Here is a 20,079-nt window from a genome sequence, read left to right as displayed (position 1 = left end):
TTTTTTTCATTTCCTTGAATATGATTAATATATTATTATTATTATTATTATATTATCATTGTATTCTGAGCCTTTCAGATGACGCATGCATTCCAGAATATTCAGTCAGATATAAAGATAATTTGTGTCAGGATGCACTGTGGAGGAGCAGATATTTTGAGTTGGAGTGCTATGTTAGTTCAGAGAGTAATATTTCCAGTTGATTAAATTATTGTCTTATAAATTATGTCTAATTTTTTTCCCCAAGGCCTACTGGCTAGTAATAAATAGAGTGGAATAAGTTAATATTTATTATTCTAATTATAGCAGAATTACAGAACAGTAATACTCTGTAGTCAGTCAGTTCTACATGATATAATTATTGGACACACAAATAACTGCATGACTACCCAATGTATCTGTGTTATTGTTTGCCAGGAGTTTTTCTTCATAATCCTCCCTACCTGCATGATTCCAATCATAGGGGTGATGTTCTCTGTTTTATTGCCATACATGCTATAATAGTTTTGCAGATGTGTCCCTGTGTAGTGAGTCTATTAGGGCATGTGACTTTGTGATTATGTACCACCCTCTTCAGTTGATGGGATTTTAGTCTTGAGTCTGAGATAGCTATTGCAGAGCATGGGTATTTTTTTCACATAACCATTCTGTGTGGATGTTTGATATACTGTATGTTTATGTCCTGCGGGACAATCTACCTGCAACCAAGTCTCAGCTTCCTAGCAGAGATAACCAGATTTTCTGCCAGAATTTTTGTTGAATTCATTGTGCCATTGATAGTGTCCCTGGACCACTGGCAGCAAACCATCTCCAAAACATCAATGACCTCCATATTTCACAGTAGGTATGAGGTGCTCCTCCTGCTTGATTTTGCCAGTGAAAAAATAAATAATACATTGATAAATAGAAACATTGATACAAATAACCCATTGTGGAATGGGCCTGGACATAAATTCATATGTGAAAATGGATGCAGATAATTGCTCTATTTGATACAATACACAAATGCTCTAATTCTGTAGCCCTTATAAATGTTTTGCGGTACAGTTTTAATATAACTAATATAACACAGGTACAGGTAATAGAGAAATTATTTAAATAAACAACTTCAGTATCTACGGATATTTCAGAACATTTCCTAATTTATCAGTTTTAATACATACGAATCAGTTGCTCTTTCCTTCCACAAATGAATGCACCTCCTTGTCAGTAATTATGTTGCAATCACTCTTTAAAATTGAAAAGCATTTTGAAGTACTATGAACTGTTAAGTGAATAGGACGTGATGGATATAACATTTTAGCTTGACATAGTAATCTTGTCAGTGTGATTAGTTTTTGATGCAGATTTAAGTGAAATGGTGCATAAACAGTTGATGAATCGCAGGAAGCATGTGCATTTCTCATGTGCTGCAAAGCACCATCTCACTAACAACACTGCCTTGGACAAAGTTTTAACATCTTGAACTAATCACATTCCCACTCCTAACTGTATTTTGAATATTCATATTGTTATTTCTATGCATATTGTTATTCTGTAATGGTTTTAAGCCAACATTAAACAGGCTTTATAAGGTGTATTGCATGTGACTGGATGATATAAGTGATACGTAATCGGCACATTGACAGATTGCGTTGTGTAGATTGAAGAAAGGCGTTCCTGGTTTTAACGTTAGCAAAATGACAGCAGCGCTTTTTTTTTTTTTTTTTTACTGTTTACCAACATTATTATTTTGATTAATTAGTAATACGTACGTCTCTCACGTACCCGGTAGAGTGTCCCTTGCGCAAAGCTTTGCCATGCGCGGGAGCTTCTGGCAAATTCGGCCGGAACAGCCCCCGGGCGCAACAACATCAATGTCTTCTGCTTCAATCCCAAGCTAAGTCGTGAAGTGACTGGCTTTTGAATTGTGATTGGTAGGCTTTATTATTTATTTAGATTATATCAATGTTGAGTCATAATGACATTATCTTTGTAGCCTTCAAAAGCGTAGCCTACTGCAGACCTTCAGTCTCTTTCTCTCTGAAATCAAAGATCAATTTTTCCAAAGATTACCAAATATTTCCTTCTGTAGTTCCATGGGGTAGTTCATATGCCTTCATAGTTGCTTAGTTGGACACAGAGATGTCTGGTTACATGCCTGTTTGAAGAGCTAGTCTAGTAACCATTAAAAATGAAATTTTATAGAAGTTCAAATGGCTAGTGAGAGTCTAAAGATTCAGGTTTGAAACTATGATATGTACACTTTGTAACTGCCTCCGTACAAAAAAAGGATTCTTTGGCTTGTCTCCATAGAGGAACCTTTTTTAGTGGAACCCTATAATATGTGAATGCTCCCACACAAAGTGCAATTTTGTCTGACACAGAAACCTTGAACTGGGTCACAGGGTTCATAGGGTTCTTATTGGAAATCTTTCTGAGAGTGTAGATAACATAGTAAAAGAAAAACTAAATAATATGACAATGTCTGAATTAATAGATTGAAACAGCTTTCTGACATTCAGGATATGATGCTCGCTGAAACAAAGTACTGTGCTCTAAGTGTTCAGGGGTAGCCTAAATAATTACATGTCTTCAGCTCCCACTGTGATTAATTATCTCAGTTGAGAGTATTTCTTATTTTAGAATCCTATACAGACAAGAACTAGACATTGCTCAAGCAACAAATTATAGAAGAAAAAGCCTGAGTGATTTGGGCTGCCCTGAGCTGGCCCTTTGTAATGCTGCTGGAATCCATCCATCCATCCATTATCTGAACCCGCTTATCCTGATCAGGGTCACAGGGGGGCTGGAGCCTATCCCAGCATACATTGGGCGAAAGGCAGGAATACACCCTGGACAGGTCGCCAGTCTATCTCAGGGCACACACACACTCATACTCATACTCATACCTACAGGCAATTTAGACTCTCCAATCAGCCTAACCTGCATGTCTTTGGACTGTGGGAGGAAACCGGAGTACCCGGAGGAAACCCACGCAGACACGGGGAGAACATGCAAACTTCGCACAGAGAGGCCCCGGCCGACGGGGGATTCGAACCCAGGACCTCCTTGCTGTGAAGCGGCAGTGCTACCCACTGCACCATCCGTGCCGCCTTACTGCTGCTGGAATCAATGGAGTCAAAATGTATATATGTTACCTTTCTAATCTTCCAAAGTATTTATTAGTTTGTCTTGTTTCTGTCATTAAGGAGTTGGTAGCCATTCTAAACCACCATGTTAATGAAAAGGCCTTCTGAATTTCGCCCTCCAGACAGATGAATCAAGGTTGAAAAAGATGCTGGCTTTGACACTGATAACGTGCTGATGATTCATGACACTGCACAACAAATAAAAGGCAGAGTTTGTTCTCTGAGGACCACCTACAGGAGGAGGGAAATGGGTGAGTAATGAATTCTACTTAAAGGTCATGTGTAGACGTGTGTTTATACTTCATTTATATAGGTAAATAAATAAGTAAATACATGAATACATATTTATATAAATGGCATGATCATGTGGATCTATTTATCATTTGGTGAGGATACGAGGAATTAGCTTTGTTGATAACTGTTATCATATCAAACTAGTACCATTTTATTTATGCTGATTTCATTCCTTTTTTACCCCTTTTATTTGTACATGCCGTATTAACTTTTTAATATGGCATATGCAAATGAGGAAGAAATTAGGTGAAATATGAGAAATAAAAAAATATATATCTATAATAATAATAATAAACATATTTTTTTAGATAATTTGAATTTATGTTGCAATGGGATGTATTTGCATAGCAGCTGTCCTTGGCATTATATAATGCTTTTGTTTTGCTGGCAAAGTGAATGCAGCCAATACAATAAAATAACACTATTGATAGCAGCAAGGATTCAAAAACATGTCCATGGCCAGCCATTTCTCTTCATGAATATCAAGAATGTATCTTTTTAGCCAATTTAAACTGAAGGGAAGAAGGCTAATACTTCAAACTGAATTAGTAGTATGTCAATGCAGCATATATAGCATTTTCTGGGTCGGAGGTAAAAACGTTGGCAGTTGGTAAAAAATGACACATCAGTTCCATCTCTATGCAGCAAATTGCTATCCTTCTAAATATTTTTTTAAATTGCCAATTGTGACTCCTGAGTCACCACTGTGCCACCTGCACCCACACAAGGATCCCTGCAGCTGAAGCACATTAACTCCTCAGATGCTCTCGCCCACAAGCCCCTGACTGTTTTCCACTCTACAGCGCTTCAGAAGAACATTAGACAATTGCATCTCTAATTTCCCTCATTTCACAGATCACAGTCAATGGCCCATCCTATTGCTACGGCATTATTTGTTATTTGGGATAGCACATGCACCCTCTTACCAACATGCTTAATCATTGATTATTTTTCCTCTGCAGTCCACTAGCTTTGCTTTGCTGTGTCTAATAATAATACTAATAATACTGATAATACTATATTCTGTCTCACACTTTACATTGTTTTTAGTCAAATGTGTCCTTATCTCTCAGAATAAGCTTTTTGTCACAAATTGAATTGTGATATGTAGTATTAGGCAATAACGGACCCAAGATACAGTTTTTTGGGCTAATTCTGGAACAAATACGGTTGCAAATTTCATACTGGCAGTATTAAAGGTCCCATATTGTGGAACATGACATTTTCCTTGATATCTTGATTAGAAAGTAGTTGAAGTTGTTATTAAAACAACAGTATTAAAAGTCCCCAAATAAATCCACACAATCCATATGCAGAAAATGTGCATTCACACAATATGGTAATTTGCTTCAGGATGGCCCACCTTGTATTGGAACAAATTCAATCGCTCGGCACAGACGGCATTCAGTCTGTTAGAGCTAGCCAGCCAATCAGAACAGAGCTTCATAGATATCAATGAGCTTTAAAAACACAGTCACCGAAATAGCCGGTTCTTGGTAAAGCTTAGGAGAGGGGAATGAATATGTAAAACTGGATGTTATGTAGAAATGTTTTTGGTACATAAAACAATGAGAAGTTGGGACTTTTAAAGCTACATTACATTACATTAATGGCATTTGGCAGACGCTCTTATCCAGAGTGACATACAGTTGATTAGACTATGCAGGAGACAATCCTCCCCTGGAGCAATGCAGGGTTAAGGGCCTTGCTCAAGGGCCCAACTGCTGTGCGGATCTTATTGTGGCTACCCCAGGATTGAACCACCAACCTTGCGGGTCCCAGTCATGTACCTTAACCACTACGCTATAGCTAAAGCACACACATCATCACATTCTGACAAATTTTCCTTATAGTTAGAACAACATTTCAATTCAGCTTCCCTCCATTGGAATTACATGGTACTGCATGTGGTGAAACTTATGTAGGAGTAGATCCCATGCATTTTGAAATACGGCGGGTGCTCCTTATTTTTTTTAAATATGAAAAATTGTATAGGTCCTGGACCATCTGTTAAGATAGATGGGACCATGAACACCAGTATGTACCAATATATTTAAATTCACCCACCCCCAACCTCCCAATGAGCTTACAAGATTATTCATTGCAATTGCAATATTAATTGCAATTCACTTATTATTATCTGCTTATATAAGTACACATATCATATAATTAAATATTAAGTGTTTATAGACAGTTTGGAGCATTTATAATCATGAAAAAAATGGCTTAAGCCGGTGGTTTTAATGTTGTGGCTGATCAGTGTCATATGGTATGAAAATTGTATCGCTCTGTAAATTATGTTTGATTCCTGTTTTATGTGTGACCACTGTATGGTCTTCAATTTGTTTTGTATTTTATATGAAGTATAATGCTTTGAAGTAGAATAAATTGTTCTCTTGAAAGACAGTCCACATTATAAGAGGCTCATTATTTTTATGTTCATCAAAACTCCTTGAAGGATGCACATGGCTGAGCATGCTCTTTTGAATCATCTTGCCATTTATACAAAATGAAGTATTCCTTCCTCCTTGTGTGAAGCTTTTTTCCTTTGGAAATTCTCTGATGGAGTTCATGCCTGAATAACACTTTTAATTCATTCAAGAACGATTCTATAATTATGGTTAAATGGCTGGACTGAAGGGCCTTTTACAGCCTATCATACTAACTATCATACAAGTTCAACTATCATACAAGTTCAATGTAACAATTCTAGGCAGAAAATTTCAAAATAGTAATAAAAATAATTTTACTACATGCAGTGCAGTCCGTAAGTATTTGGACAACAGTAAAATTTCAGATCTTTTGGCTCTGTACTTCAGCCCAGATGTCAAGAAATTCTGCACTGGCCCGAAGTAAACCAGAACTGCCGCAGATATGGCCCAGAATCACTTGCGATATATGTGGTTAAAGTATTTAATTCCTTATTGGCCGATCCATGTTTGAATTGAATCCCTTTTTATCAATATTCCCCCCATTTTAGGGGACCAAAGTAATTGGACAGTTGGTTTTTCAGATTTGTCAGGTGTATACAATCACTTCCTTAGTTCCGGCATAAGGAAGCTTCCAGTATCTTTCTTTTAAAGATATTTTTTAGGCCTTTTTCAGCTTTATTGGACAGTATATAGTATAGAGAGACAGGAAGAATGGGAGCGAGAGAGAGGGGAAGACATGCGACAAATGTCAGACAGTCGGATTCGAACCGCCGAACCGTCGCGGCTCGCAATGAGCATGCGGTCAGTGCTCTACAGGCTGCGCCACCGAGACAACTGAGCTTCCAGTATCTTTCTAAACCTTTGATTGCCTTTGAGTCTGGTATTGACCTTTGTAAACATAAGGATCAGAGTTGTGCCAATGAAAGTCAAGAAAACCATAATGGGGCTGAGAAATAAAAAATAACTGTCTGAGGTCAAACAATAGGCTAAACAAAATAAATAGTTTAAGAAGAAAGAGAGCACTGGTGAGCTGAGTAAATGCAAAGGGGAAATAATTCTTGCTATTATGAAGAAAAAAACCCAAACACCTATCTGACAGATACAATATTAAGGAGACAGACATGGATGTGTCAGTGACTACTCTCCACAGAAGACTTCACAATGTAGTAGTACAATGACACTTAATTATCAAAGTCAATTTTATTATCTAACAATGGGTAAACTAATTTGGCTTCAACACAAAATAAAACCAAAAACATCAACATACAGTACACAAAGAGGAGATACATTCAGCTCCAGCACACAACACATAATAATAAGCGTACAATACATGGGGGAAAAAAGTATTACTGGCATATGCTTAATTATTCTCCGCTTGACAGCTCATTATACAGTAGAGACGGATCCCGTCTGGGATAAAGGAGTCATAGCGCTTAGTCCTTATCCTGTGCTGCAGAAGCCGCACATGGTCCCGATGGCTGGCTCAGCTGGCCATGCTGTGGGTAGCATTTGTGTGACCTTATTTTAACTTGATCATGGGAAAAATATACAATTTTCATTAGTATTCTCTTTAACTCCATGATCATGCACTCTCATATTCATCTTGCACTCACCTCTCACCGTAACCTATTGCAGTGAAAAGAGAGTGCAGTAGGCTACGGTATATAGTATTTTTACTCTGCAACTGCTGTATTTATCATTCATTCTTGAGAATTGGGACTTGGGTCTTACCAAAAAACCTTAAAATTATTAGTTGTCAACTGACTAATTCCAATTTGTTTTTGGTGAAAAGATTTTTTTTAGGTGATTTATATATATATAAATCAATTATTTCATTTCTTGGACAAACTTCATGTTTCTAACTTCTATACCTGCCCAGTGACAGAAACCATCCTTGTCCCAAACAAGAATTCACAAATAAAACTAATTTCAAACAAATAAAAAATGCGTTAAAAGCCTTCAAAATCTAAAACGAACTATACCTATTGATAAAATAGGTGTGAAACTGTACTATTACAATCAGCTTTGTTTTAAAAGATATTTTTTATGAAAATGTTGGCCCTTTAAATTTGTGTCCCAGATTAAAAGCAGAAAGTAAAAGCATAGAAAGGGTTACCTTGGACCCATGACTCACTTTCTGGTTTCAAAGAAGGCATTCATTAAATAATATTGCTATCTCAACCATAGACATGAATATATATAACTAGACAGGAAAGCATGCCCTCACCTAAGCAGTGAAGCACCTGGAAGTTTGGCTGCTGAGTGCAAAACATTGGGCCTCCAATTGAAAGTGAATGGGGAATACGAGATTTTTCAAAGCGCAATTCAACTTCCCCTGAGGTATTTTGGAACTCGATTAACGGTCGTTTTGTTTCATATGAGAAGGCAAAAATCCGAAAATTTTTTGGGGCAAATCAACAGCAAATTAATTTTTTGGATATATTTGCCCCACATAAAGAGATGCCTTGGCCTAGAAATGGCTGTCCCAGAATGGCAAAACTGCAACCCATGCAAACACCCCATTGGCCCATCGATCAGCTCAACTATCAAAGCACAACTATCTCTACAATATACGTATATCTGACTTTGCGCCATATTTAATAGAATTCTATGTAGTTTTATGACAGAGAAGGGAGTGTGAGAGCTAGCCAGCTAATTAAAATGTCTTCATGAATGGTGTACAATTTTACCACGGTTCACGGTTTCACAACTAACATGGTTGGAGGATACTGTTTCACTGAAATGCAGTTAGAGGCTGGTATACAGTCTCTCTCCAGAAGGTGTCTGCAATGTTCTGTGATATATCCTTTAGAAAAGTAAATGTAAGGTCATGAACATGACAAAAGGGATAGTTCTCACAGGTAATTTATTGAAATGCATTCATACAGAACTATAACTTGTGCGTGAGGAAATGTTTAATTCTTAATTAAAAAGGTAGGGTGATGAATGCCATTGCATTAGTTAACTGATTAATCAATACTTGGAACAGGGATCAGCTAATAGGTAAAATTAACTAAGGTTAGCTTTAGTTGTAACAGTTCGTGTCAACCATTCATTCCAACTTCTTACTGCAAGAACTGAGATAGCAAGCCAGCTGAACATTCATTAATAATACTTCTAAAAAGTAATGGAATGTGGTAATGTCCGGGCCTTAATGTAGCTAGCTAGCTAATGCAAGTTTATAATATTACTAACTTATTTACTAGCTGCATTGCATGGCCACTTTTACAACCCATAAACTTTCAAATCTAGCTTTGAAGTTATGTACTTACGATGACTACTTCCGCTATGTTCTTAGCCAACCAGCGAGTAAACACGCATTGAAAACAATTCTGAGCCATTGAACCACTGGGGAATAGATATAGGCAACAGATTGGAGACAGCGCTCCAAAGACTTTCTGTTATAAAAAGGCATTAAAATGTAATATTTTCTGTCAGGTTTCAGAACAGATGAACCAATGGAACCAGGAAGTAAGCAATGTAGATGTGTTTATTCAGTTCAGGGCAGATCAGACAGGCAGTAGTCAATCGCAGGCAGACGGGTACAGCAGAGGTAATCAGAGACGTGGTTGATGTCACAGACGAGGGTCTAAACACCGTGAGGCAATCCAACAAGGCAAAAGTACAGAGGGTGATCCAGGAGTCAAAAACCAAAAGTCCAATCAAAGTTTGCCGAAAACAGATCAAAACCAAGACAGAAGGTGGTAGGTTAGGGCACACAAAACAGGTCAAAGCACGGAATATACAGTCAGAAAATCACTGGGAACGCATTACAATCTACAAAAAAAACAAGGGAAACAGAAGGGTATAAATACAGAGACAAACAAGTGTGAGTGGAGAGAACAGGTAAGTCGATTGGCAGAGGGGCTGATAGTGGTGTAATTTGTAGGAGGCAGTGCGGAGGGGAATCTCCTGGGATGACAGCCAGACCCTTTGCCCTACTGTGTACAGGGGAGTGGGACGTCAGGAATGGTTAGCAAGCCTCTTCATTTCGCTGACGAGGGCCTGGGACAGAGCTGGAGACAGGGCCCTGGATGGGACCTGGGATGGCATCAGGGACAGAGCCTGGGACACAGGCTGGGAAGGAGCCTGGGACAGGGCCTGGGACGGGGCCAGAGGCAGGGCCCGGGACAGGGCCTGGGACGGGGCCAGAGACGGGGCCCGGGACAGGGCCTGGGACAGTGCCGGTGACGGAGCCGGGGACCAAAACCAGAACACCGCAGGGTACGAGACCTAGAATGGTGCCATGGACGGGACCTGGTATGGCATCGGGCCGACTTTGGAAAGGATTCCACAGACAGAGTCTGGAAAGGTGCTATCGCTGATCATGCCAGGGAGACCAGAAAAAGGGGTCAGGGCCGGAGACAAAGGTTGAGGTTGTAATGGAGACGGAGACAGTGAAGGCGACAGAGGCGTAACCAGGCAACGACACATGGGCTAGAAAGTGGAGGATGAGGTCTGGAAACGGGTCCTGAGAAGTGAAACTGAAGACTGGAACCAGGGAAGCACTGGAGATTGTACCTGGGGCGGTCCAGGGAACAGATTCCAAGGATGCGCTGCAGAAGAAGCCTAGGGAGGAGCTGGAACTCAAGTCTGGGATGGCACTGGAAGTGGGACCCGGGGAACAGAGTCTGGACCTGGCACAGCACTGGAAACTGGGCATGGGGCGATGCAGGTGACCAGGTCTGGCTTATATGCAACACTGATGAAGGACAACGACAAACAGCTGAGACAAATGACAGGAAGGAAATACATATAAGGGGTGGAGGGCAGAGACATGTAATAGAGAGAGGGAAAACAATGACCAGGGTGTGAACACAGAAAAGCACATAGAACATAGGAAAACCAGGAAAAAAGGGCACAGAACGTGAAAGAGAAGCCAACTGTCCAGTTATTTTTGGTCACCTAAAAAGGGGGAATGTTGTATAAAAATGAAAGTAATTCCTACACAGATCACCCAATGTGGATGTTAATACCCTCAAATTAAAGCTGGTGGCACTTTAACCCCATATTCAGTTTTTCATTTTTAATCCAATCTGCTGGGGTGCGGAGCCAAAAGAACATTACCAGAGTTCACTCAATTACATTTTCTATATACTTTCTAGTAATGCTATACTATATTTAAAAGTTCTACAACCATTTAATTAGTGCAAGCCTAATTGTGCCATTTGGACCTGAATTATTTCAACAGTGCTTCAGTGTCAAAATGTGGTATGTCACATCTTCAAATGAAGATATTTTTGTGTCCACAGCTAAAAAAAACTACAGTTAACCAAGCTTTCTCTCTTCAGCCCTGAGTTGTACCTCTTAAAGGCATACTATACAGGGTTTCTCACTCCTGTGTTTGCATACAAAAAAGTATATGCCCCATTCTCAACCCTGTGTGCTGTGATAGCAATGAGCTAAGAAACCATGGTCTAATATGATTTGTAAAACATCAGCTTTAGTAGTCCATTTAGCTAGCTATTTAACTTTCATATACTCGTGTCTGCAGTGGATTTCAGTGTGCTCTAACTGGTAGCCTGCCTACACATAAGCACGCATATTCAAAAAACGCATCAATTCATTGTTGCTTTTATTTTTATCAGACATCCAAAGTCGTCTGAAAGTCGATCTTTTGGATTTAGGCATGAGCTCCCTGCCCAGGAGAGGAAAAACGCTGGTAGAATCTCCCAAAAATGTAGGCAGTAACGTTCTGTGCACTGGGACCCAACTATCACAGCTAGCCAGCTGACATACAAAACTGAATTTAGTTATAAAGCGGCAGATAATTAATATAATAAAAGCTGGCCAGCCACTTGATTCATGGTTAGCCACCAAGGCTAATCTCTCACAAACCCAGCTCACCGATGTAGTTGCCCCCCCTCCTCCTTCTATTGGATCATAGCACAAGTTAAGCATAAGTTCAGTGTATTGGACACATGCTTTTAAGATACAACACAGAAATAAAAAAGGACCACACCCAGAGGCCCAAGCAGTTTTTAGAAAAACAAACACAAGTAGACAAGCAAGGTATTGGGCAAAAGTGAACACAGATACAGGTTGCCAGTGTATCATAGTAATGCCTGAGCATGTTTGTTTTATAATATTTTCAAGGGTGAAAATCCTGCATAGTATGCCTTTAAAATTATGTAAGTATAGAAATAAAGAAACAAATATATTTTGAACAAATACTTCTTTTATATCAAAAAGGTATATGGATTTATGAATAAAGACTGTAATATTAAAGGATCCAACATCCAACATGAAATTCCTGACTTGAAGAGTGTGGAAAGTCAACATTGGTTAGAAGGTGACCTATTTGTATCTCTTTTACAAAAAATGTTTGTGTAGAGATGCATAACATATGAAAAGTGATGGATATCAGCAATGCATGCTATGCTCAGAGGTTTCATCAGAGTCCATGCATGTAGCTAAACGCAATCTTGAACGATTTTAATTACCCCTACGCCTCCTTACCTCCCCACCTCTTCACAAACAGAATAGCACCATGATTGTTCTGAGAGCAAAGGCTGTCCTCCTGAAATATATATTTTTGTATCATATCGCACTGCCCTCTACAGGTATCTCTCTCTCTCTCTCTCTCTCTCTCTCTCTCTCTCTCTCTCTCTCTCTCTCTCTCTCTCTCTCTCTCTCTCACTTGATCATCTCACATCTCACAATTGATAAATAAATAGATTTGAACCGTGCAGTTAGTTTCGTAATGTCAAATTATGAAGCATGCTGAAAATATCAAAATATTAGTTGGTTACATTTATGGGGCCATCCAGCGAGACAATAAAGGGCTTAAGCAGAGCTGAGTGCAACGCGATACAAGCCATACCACTCGCAAGACACCGAGGGATGCATATTTTTACCTTCCCTTTTCACAGTCCTTTTTGAGAGACGAAATGTGGCGTTGAGGTGGGAATATTGTATCGTGACAAATGCACATATGACACTGTTCCCTTTATAAAATAACGCATTGCATTTTTTTAAGATAAAGAATCGCGGTGGAGCCTTTATGTTCGAGAAACACTGTAACCTGCTTTGCCAGGCTGACCGTCACGTTGCCAGCGTTGAGGCAATCTGTGCAATTCAGTGGTGGGCAAGAGGAGCTAAAGCCTACGACGCTTTATACGGATTTTGAAAGTCCTAACTTAACCAGCACCACAGGCAAAAAAGAAAAAGAAAAAAACCGTGAACAGAAGGGAAGAAACCACGGCCGACTATGCTTTGCCATTCGGAAAGGCTAACCGGGTAAGAATCCAAAGTGCTTCATACGCTCTGTTCTCTGTAGCCTTGATGGAATCATGCAATTCGCTGTCTATGGTCCTGAACTGTTTCGGTTATATGAGTGCGAGTATTGAGTGGGTGTCCTAAATTATGGAAAGACAAATTCATTCTCACTTAACCATTGCAATGTCGATGTTGCATTTTAAGTAGCCTAGATTTTCAGATAAATAAAATGCCTGACGTCGCAGTGGAACTCTTTTTTTCTGTCCCAGCTGGTCGAATACGTTGAACGCTGGTGCATGTTAAGTATTCGTGTATAGTGCAATGCTACATAATCTTCTGCCGCTACTGCATAAAGAACAATCATTGATGCTGTCGGCATCATGAATTCGTTAAATAAACTAGGGCATAGCTAGGTCAAATTGCCCTCAGATGCAGTTAAAGTAAAATATAAGTTTATATTTGGAAATAACTCGATTTTGGAGAGCTTTCTTCCGGGTAAAAGGAAAATAAGCTTTGAATGAGGATTATCTCCATCGTTTGAATTAAGGTGCGCAGTATGTACCATGGAGACTACAGGGAAAATCTTGCCAGACATGAGACAGACATTTTTTTGCTACTGCGACTGAAAAAAAAATCGGTCCGAAAATAAATGTGTATGCGTCTCTCTCTCTCTCTCTCTCTCTCTCTCTCTCTCTCTCTCTCTCTCTCTCTCTCTCTCTCTCTCCTCGGTGTACGAGGGCTAGAGAGGAAGGAATTTGCGTGTAAATCAAGATCCTTCAACAAAGATCGGAAAAAAGATGTAGCCCAGTAATTCGCAAATCTAGATGAAATTTGGTTATTAACTCAATGACGTCGCTCATCGGTTTGTGCTTTTAATCAATTCGGATATTTTTTCTGCCTGTAGGATGAGGGACTGTGACTGACGCTGCTGTTACACAGCTGGCAAGTCTGGCGATGAACATTTTCAATGATAAATACTCAGATTCACGATCATTTAATTGGTCTGGTTTGCAATATTTGAGAAGAGATTTGTTAGTCAAGAGTTGCAATTCTATTTTCAAGTCGTCGGATATGCAGGGTGAGTAATAATATTGGCTATATTTGCGTTTTCTTCGATATGTGTATTTAAACTAATCTGATACGTTTGTTCTCGGAGCTTGTGCCGGAAAACAGCAGGCTATTATTCTAGACAGTTATTTTCGGGAAGGCTTTTACTTTCATTTTTATAATGTTCATATTACGTGTTTGAATCAACACATATTTCTATGACTATATTCGTGCATTTGTATACTGTTAGAATAAAAAAAGCTTTGGTTGGTGTCGTCTGAAATATAATTTGGTGTTGAATGACGGTGCAGCTCTAAACTGGTAGGAAATGTACTTCGGCTAATAATCATGGTTGTGTGAACTACATTTTCAAGGAAACCATGACATTTCTTTCGTGTGACACGACATCGCCATGATTTTGCATTAGATTTGTCATGAGGATATGCATAGATTTGTCATAAGGATATGGTTTTGCAATCCGTAGTGTTTTCACACCAAATGCTGTATGCGCATGTATACTGTATTCATATGGTAGTAAGCCAAATACAGTGTTTATCATTGCTTTTGAAGTTGGTACCTGCAGCTTATTGTAGGTGGAATGCAATCCCTCGTGAAAATACTCTTGCTTTTGTACTGAGTTTTCAACATTGCTCTATAAAATTTCTCTTCAAGGTTACTCCAGTCAACTAACATTCTTGTTTTAAAAATTCTATTACATGCTTCATAAGTTATTAGTTTGTTAATACATACATGAATGAGATGTGGTGATTGAAATGGAAGTACATGCAATTGTTTTGTTTCTTTTTTTCTAGATGACACTGCACACTGCTACTGCACAACAGTGAATTGGGCCATCCATTTCCATGAAAATGAGTATCTGGATATTGAAAATTATTGTGCTGGTTGCTATATCTCTAAGCTTGGTAGAGATGTATGACAATTATGGAGAAATTTGTTTAAATCTATGTATGTGTGAGGAGAAGGATGCAATACTAACTGTGAGCTGTGAGAACAGAGGCATTGTTAGACTATCAGAAGTTAGTCCTGTCCATTTTTCAACATATCATCTTTTACTGACAGGGAATCTATTGAAAAAACTCTCTCTGGATGATTTTGTTAATTACACTGGGGTTACAATTTTGAATTTAGGCAACAATGACATCTCTGAAGTCGAACCAGGATCATTTAATGGACTTCAAGGACTAAGAAGACTACATCTGAACAACAACAAAATAGATGCCCTGAGGGATGATACTTTTGTTGGCCTTGAAAGTCTGGAATACCTACAAATTGATTACAATTATATAACTAACATAGAACCTCATGCCTTTGGCAAGCTCCATCATCTGGAGGTACTGATTTTGAATGACAACCTGTTGTCTGCTCTGCCAAACAACATTTTCAGATATGTCCCCTTAACTCACCTCGACCTGAGGGGAAACCGTTTGAAAATGTTCCCTTACATTGGTCTTTTGGAACACATGGACAAAGTGGTGGAATTACAACTTGAGGAGAATCCGTGGAATTGTTCTTGTGAGCTCATTGCCCTGAAGGCTTGGCTGGAGAGCATCTTGTACACAGCTTTAGTCGGGGAGGTGGTTTGTGAAACACCTTTCCGACTGCATGGGAGAGATTTAGATGAGGTTTCCAAACAGGAACTGTGTCCCAGAAGAGCCATTTCTGAGTATGAAATGCGACCACAGCCACCACTGAGCACAGTGGGCTATTTCCAAACCACTTCAGTTGCCGTGACAGCCTCTGCCACCTCATCTGCAGTTTTACGATCCTCGTCAAGGCCGACAAAGGGCACGCGACCTAACAGACCCAGGTCCAAACCAACCTCCCGGATCCCGTCCAACCCATACAACTACGGTCCAATAATTGCATATCAGACAAAATCTCCTGTGCCTTTGGACTGTCCCACTGCCTGTACTTGCAATTTACAAATCTCTGACCTTGGACTGAATGTTAACTGTCAGGAGAGAAAGATTGTGAACATCTCTGATTTAAAGCCAAAACCGTATAATCCTAAAAAGATGTACCTTACAGGGAATTACATTCCTGTGGTACAAAGATCTGATTTTGTTGAGGCCATTGGATTGGATTTACTTCACCTTGGCAACAATCGCATCTCTCTCATACATGACCGAGCCTTTGGGGATTTAACTAACTTGCGGAGACTCTACTTGAATGGCAATTTAATTGAGCGCCTCACAGTAGATATGTTTTATGGACTGCAGAATCTGCAATACTTGTATTTAGAATACAACGTGATCAGAGAAATTGTGTCGGGAACTTTTCATTATGTGCCCAATCTTCAGCTTCTTTTTCTCAATAACAACCTACTAAAAACCTTACCCGGGGGCATATTCACGGGTGTGAGTTTAACCCGGCTTAATCTTCGCAGTAACCATTTCCACGATCTTCCCGTGAGTGGTGTTTTGGATCAGCTGAAGTCACTGGTGCAGATAGACCTACATGAAAACCCGTGGGATTGCTCCTGCGATGTTGTGGGGATGAAGGACTGGCTGGAGCAGCTCAACACTGGTACCGTGGTGAATGACGTCATATGTGGGTCTCCAAAGAGGCTGTCAGGGGAGGATATGCGATCCATTAAATCAGATCTCCTTTGTCCTGATTATTCGGATGTAATGATTTCAACGCTTTCTCCGTCTGAAGAACCTTTCCCAGGCAGTTCCACGACCATTGAAACTCCCCTGAAATACAACACGCCCACCAGCACTGTTCCCTTATCAGTCCTTATTCTGAGCCTCCTCCTGGTGTTCATAATGTCTGTTTTTGTGGCTGCAGGGCTCTTTGTGCTTGTAATGAAAAGACGCAAAAAGGCCCAGAATGACCGCACTAGTGGCAATAACTCTGATGTGAGCTCGTTCAACCTGCAGTATGGTCTCTACAGTAACAGAGCCATCCCTAAAGTCAAATCGCCTGCTGGGCATGTGTATGAGTACATCCCACATCCACTGGGCCACATGTGCAAAAATCCAATTTACAGATCTAGAGAAGGCAATGCAGTTGAGGATTACAGAGACCTGCATGAATTAAAAGTGACATACAGAAGTAATGTGGATGAAGAAAGGGACAATTGCTTAAGAAACCAGTCTTACAGTGTTAGTACCATAGAGCCATGTGAAGTTCCCACCCCAGTGCAAACCACAGAGCATTTCTACAGAGGTGTCCTTGAACCAGACAAGCAGCCAGCTTCTGGAAACAATTATGAGTACAAGTATAATGCCCCCCCTTCCTATACTTATACACCTAGCTATGATGTCAGGCGCCAGTATTTGCACCCAGACAGGATACAGGAGACTGTGTTGTATGGTACTGTGCCAAGCACTATTTATGTTGAACCCAACAGAAATGAATACTTAGAACTGAAAGCTAAACTTCAAGCTGAGCCGGACTACCTCGAAGTTCTTGAGAAACAGACAACATTCAGCCAATTTTGAACCACACATCTGTCTATATAAATATATATTTTTTCCATTACAAATACAGTTCCAAGTTGGAGGATGCCTTGGCACAGAATAACGTTCCTCAAGATAAGTCAATGGGGTGTGCTATATTATACTTATTTTAAAATCATCACAATTCAATGCCTTTCGAAGTGAATAAAGGATGAATGAACATAAGGGTTGTGATCCATAACTGTTGATGCAAATATGATGTTTATGTTTAAGATGAAATACACACCAATACACATGCACATGTAATTTTACCATGGTCTTTTATGGAATATAATTATACATATATTGTGAATCACAAATGTTTATTTGACATCTTCTTGTTACAACAATGTTTGAGAGTGCATCTTAATGGACATCTTACTTTTTTTATTCTTTTGTTGCTTTGGTCTGTATGTATCTATTTATTGGTATGCTTTCTTGCCATGTGCTTTGAATCTTCATTGATCATAATCCTCGATAAAGCTCATGTTTCATAATTCTCTATAAAGCTTATGTTTGTAGATTCAGATGATTTATGTAGCTTGCATAGTCGAAGTGGTTTCTTTTTTAAAGTTGGCACACCCCAGTCAGAAAGACTTTTGACCATTAGAAAATATGTTTCTGTATACCTTCTGCACTTTTTGGAAATGGTTGGCCCGCAGGCCTTCACTGTCTCTCAGAAAAAAAAGAGAAAATGATTATTTGGGGAATATTATATATTAAAAATGAATTTGTGTATTCATTCTTAATATGTATTTTTAATATGTATTTAAAATTCATAAATAACAAAAGTAATAATTGTGTTGTGTAATACTGATATTTTAACATAACGCCTATTTTTATACAGGTATTCACAGTTCTGTTTCCTTTATTTTTATGGTTTTCACTCGTTTGATTGCTTTGCACATATTGCACTATATTGACCAAAACGTTAATGCCAACAATAAATATGATGTCAGGTTCATATATGTACATATTCAAATACAACCATTTCCCAGAGGCAGCTACTGTATTACTAGGGGCACAGAATAAACAGGAATTTAAGAGGTTTAATTGACAAATTCCTGAATGCCTGTTCACAGATATTTGTTCTCATCATTTTCTTTTATCAATCAGCTGTGCTGTGATGCCATAACTGATTGTTTTTAAACACAAAAAATGAAGGAAATATGTTTTTATATGTTTTAGCAACAGATGTCAAACATGATTTATCTTGCCAATGAAAATGAACAAATTTAGTAATAGTTTGTAATAGCAGGCATAAAAATGACATTTATAACTAGATTACTAACTCTTTTTTTCCAAATGAATAATTGTATGCAATTAAACAATGTAATTTACAAATATTTTTACATCTATAGTCTGGAATTCATCATTTAAATTTAAAACAACTCAAGATTAGGTCCTGTAATATAGCCCTGACAAGGTGTCATCTATCATTATTCGGTCTCTTCTTAAGTGGGAATAGTATGTCCAATCAGAAATTCAAGAAACATGGGTCGTCCATAGGATAACATTATATTGGTATTTTTAATATCTACAGACAATTAAAAATGTATTTTATTGATTTATTTATTTTAATGATCTCATGACACAAAGAGTTTTATTAGCGTTTTCGATTTCACATATCTACTATGGAAGTGTATGGGTGTGTGCATGTGTACTTTTTCTTTTTGGTTAAACCTACTTTTCACACAATGAACAATGAATGATCTCTCAAGAAATATAACATAAAACAATGTATAATGAAAAGAAAACAATTATTACAAAATGGATATATAGTGAGCTCCATAAGTCATGGGACAGATAATTCCTTGATTTGGCTCTGTACTCCACAATTTTCAGTTTTTATGAAATAGTATTTGTTTTACATTTTGATTTAACCATGGAGAAATTACAACATTTTCTCAATTTTCTCCAACATTCCCCCCTCCCCCACCCTCATTTCAGGGCACCATAATATTTCGGACAAATGGGCTCACAGGCATTTCTGATGAGTCAGGTGCGCTCAATCACTTGTTTAGTATCCTTGCTTAGAGCTTCAAGTATCTAGTTTTGATTCTCACTTTTGATTGCTTTTAGAGTCTGTTATTGGTCTTTCACAACAGGATAACCAGGCGTGTGCCAGTGACAGTCAAGGAAAGCCATTGTGAGGTTGAGAAATAAGAGAAAAGAATCAGAGACATAGGCCAAACATCATTCAGAAGAACAAGAGTAGGGGAGACCGGGGATGATTGTAACACTTTACTCCAACATGTACAGTCCCCTCACCAAACTGTTGCATTCTTCCTTTGTCATGCTTCACTGCAGCCTCTTCCAGTTGTTTCAGTTGTTTTGGGGGGTTTTTCCCTTCAATCTCCTCTTCAGGAGGTGAAATATTCAATCGAGTTGAGGTCTGGTGATTGACTTGGCCAGTCTAACACTTTTTCCCCTTTGTTGTGTTGGCAGTGTATTTTGGGTCATTGTTTTGTTGCATGATTAAGTTCCTCCCAA

At 38.9% G+C, this 20,079-nt stretch overlaps 1 protein-coding gene across 1 annotated transcript; it reads left to right on the top strand.

Annotated features, from left to right (window-relative positions):
- The first annotated feature begins 12,969 nt into the window (after positions 1 to 12,969).
- On the top strand, positions 12,970 to 18,932 carry LOC133124305 (SLIT and NTRK-like protein 5). Its single transcript, XM_061235393.1, has 2 exons — positions 12,970 to 13,096; positions 14,935 to 18,932. The coding sequence occupies exon 2, from the start codon at positions 14,986 to 14,988 to the stop codon at positions 17,587 to 17,589; it is 2,604 nt and encodes an 867-aa protein (XP_061091377.1). The 5' UTR covers positions 12,970 to 13,096; positions 14,935 to 14,985; the 3' UTR covers positions 17,590 to 18,932.
- The last annotated feature ends 1,147 nt before the right edge of the window (positions 18,933 to 20,079 follow it).

Source organism: Conger conger, chromosome 3 (assembly GCF_963514075.1).
Source record: "Conger conger chromosome 3, fConCon1.1, whole genome shotgun sequence".
NCBI lineage: Eukaryota > Metazoa > Chordata > Actinopteri > Anguilliformes > Congridae > Conger > Conger conger.
Note: the sequence above shows the minus strand (reverse complement) of the source record. Positions and strands in the feature narration are given on the sequence as shown.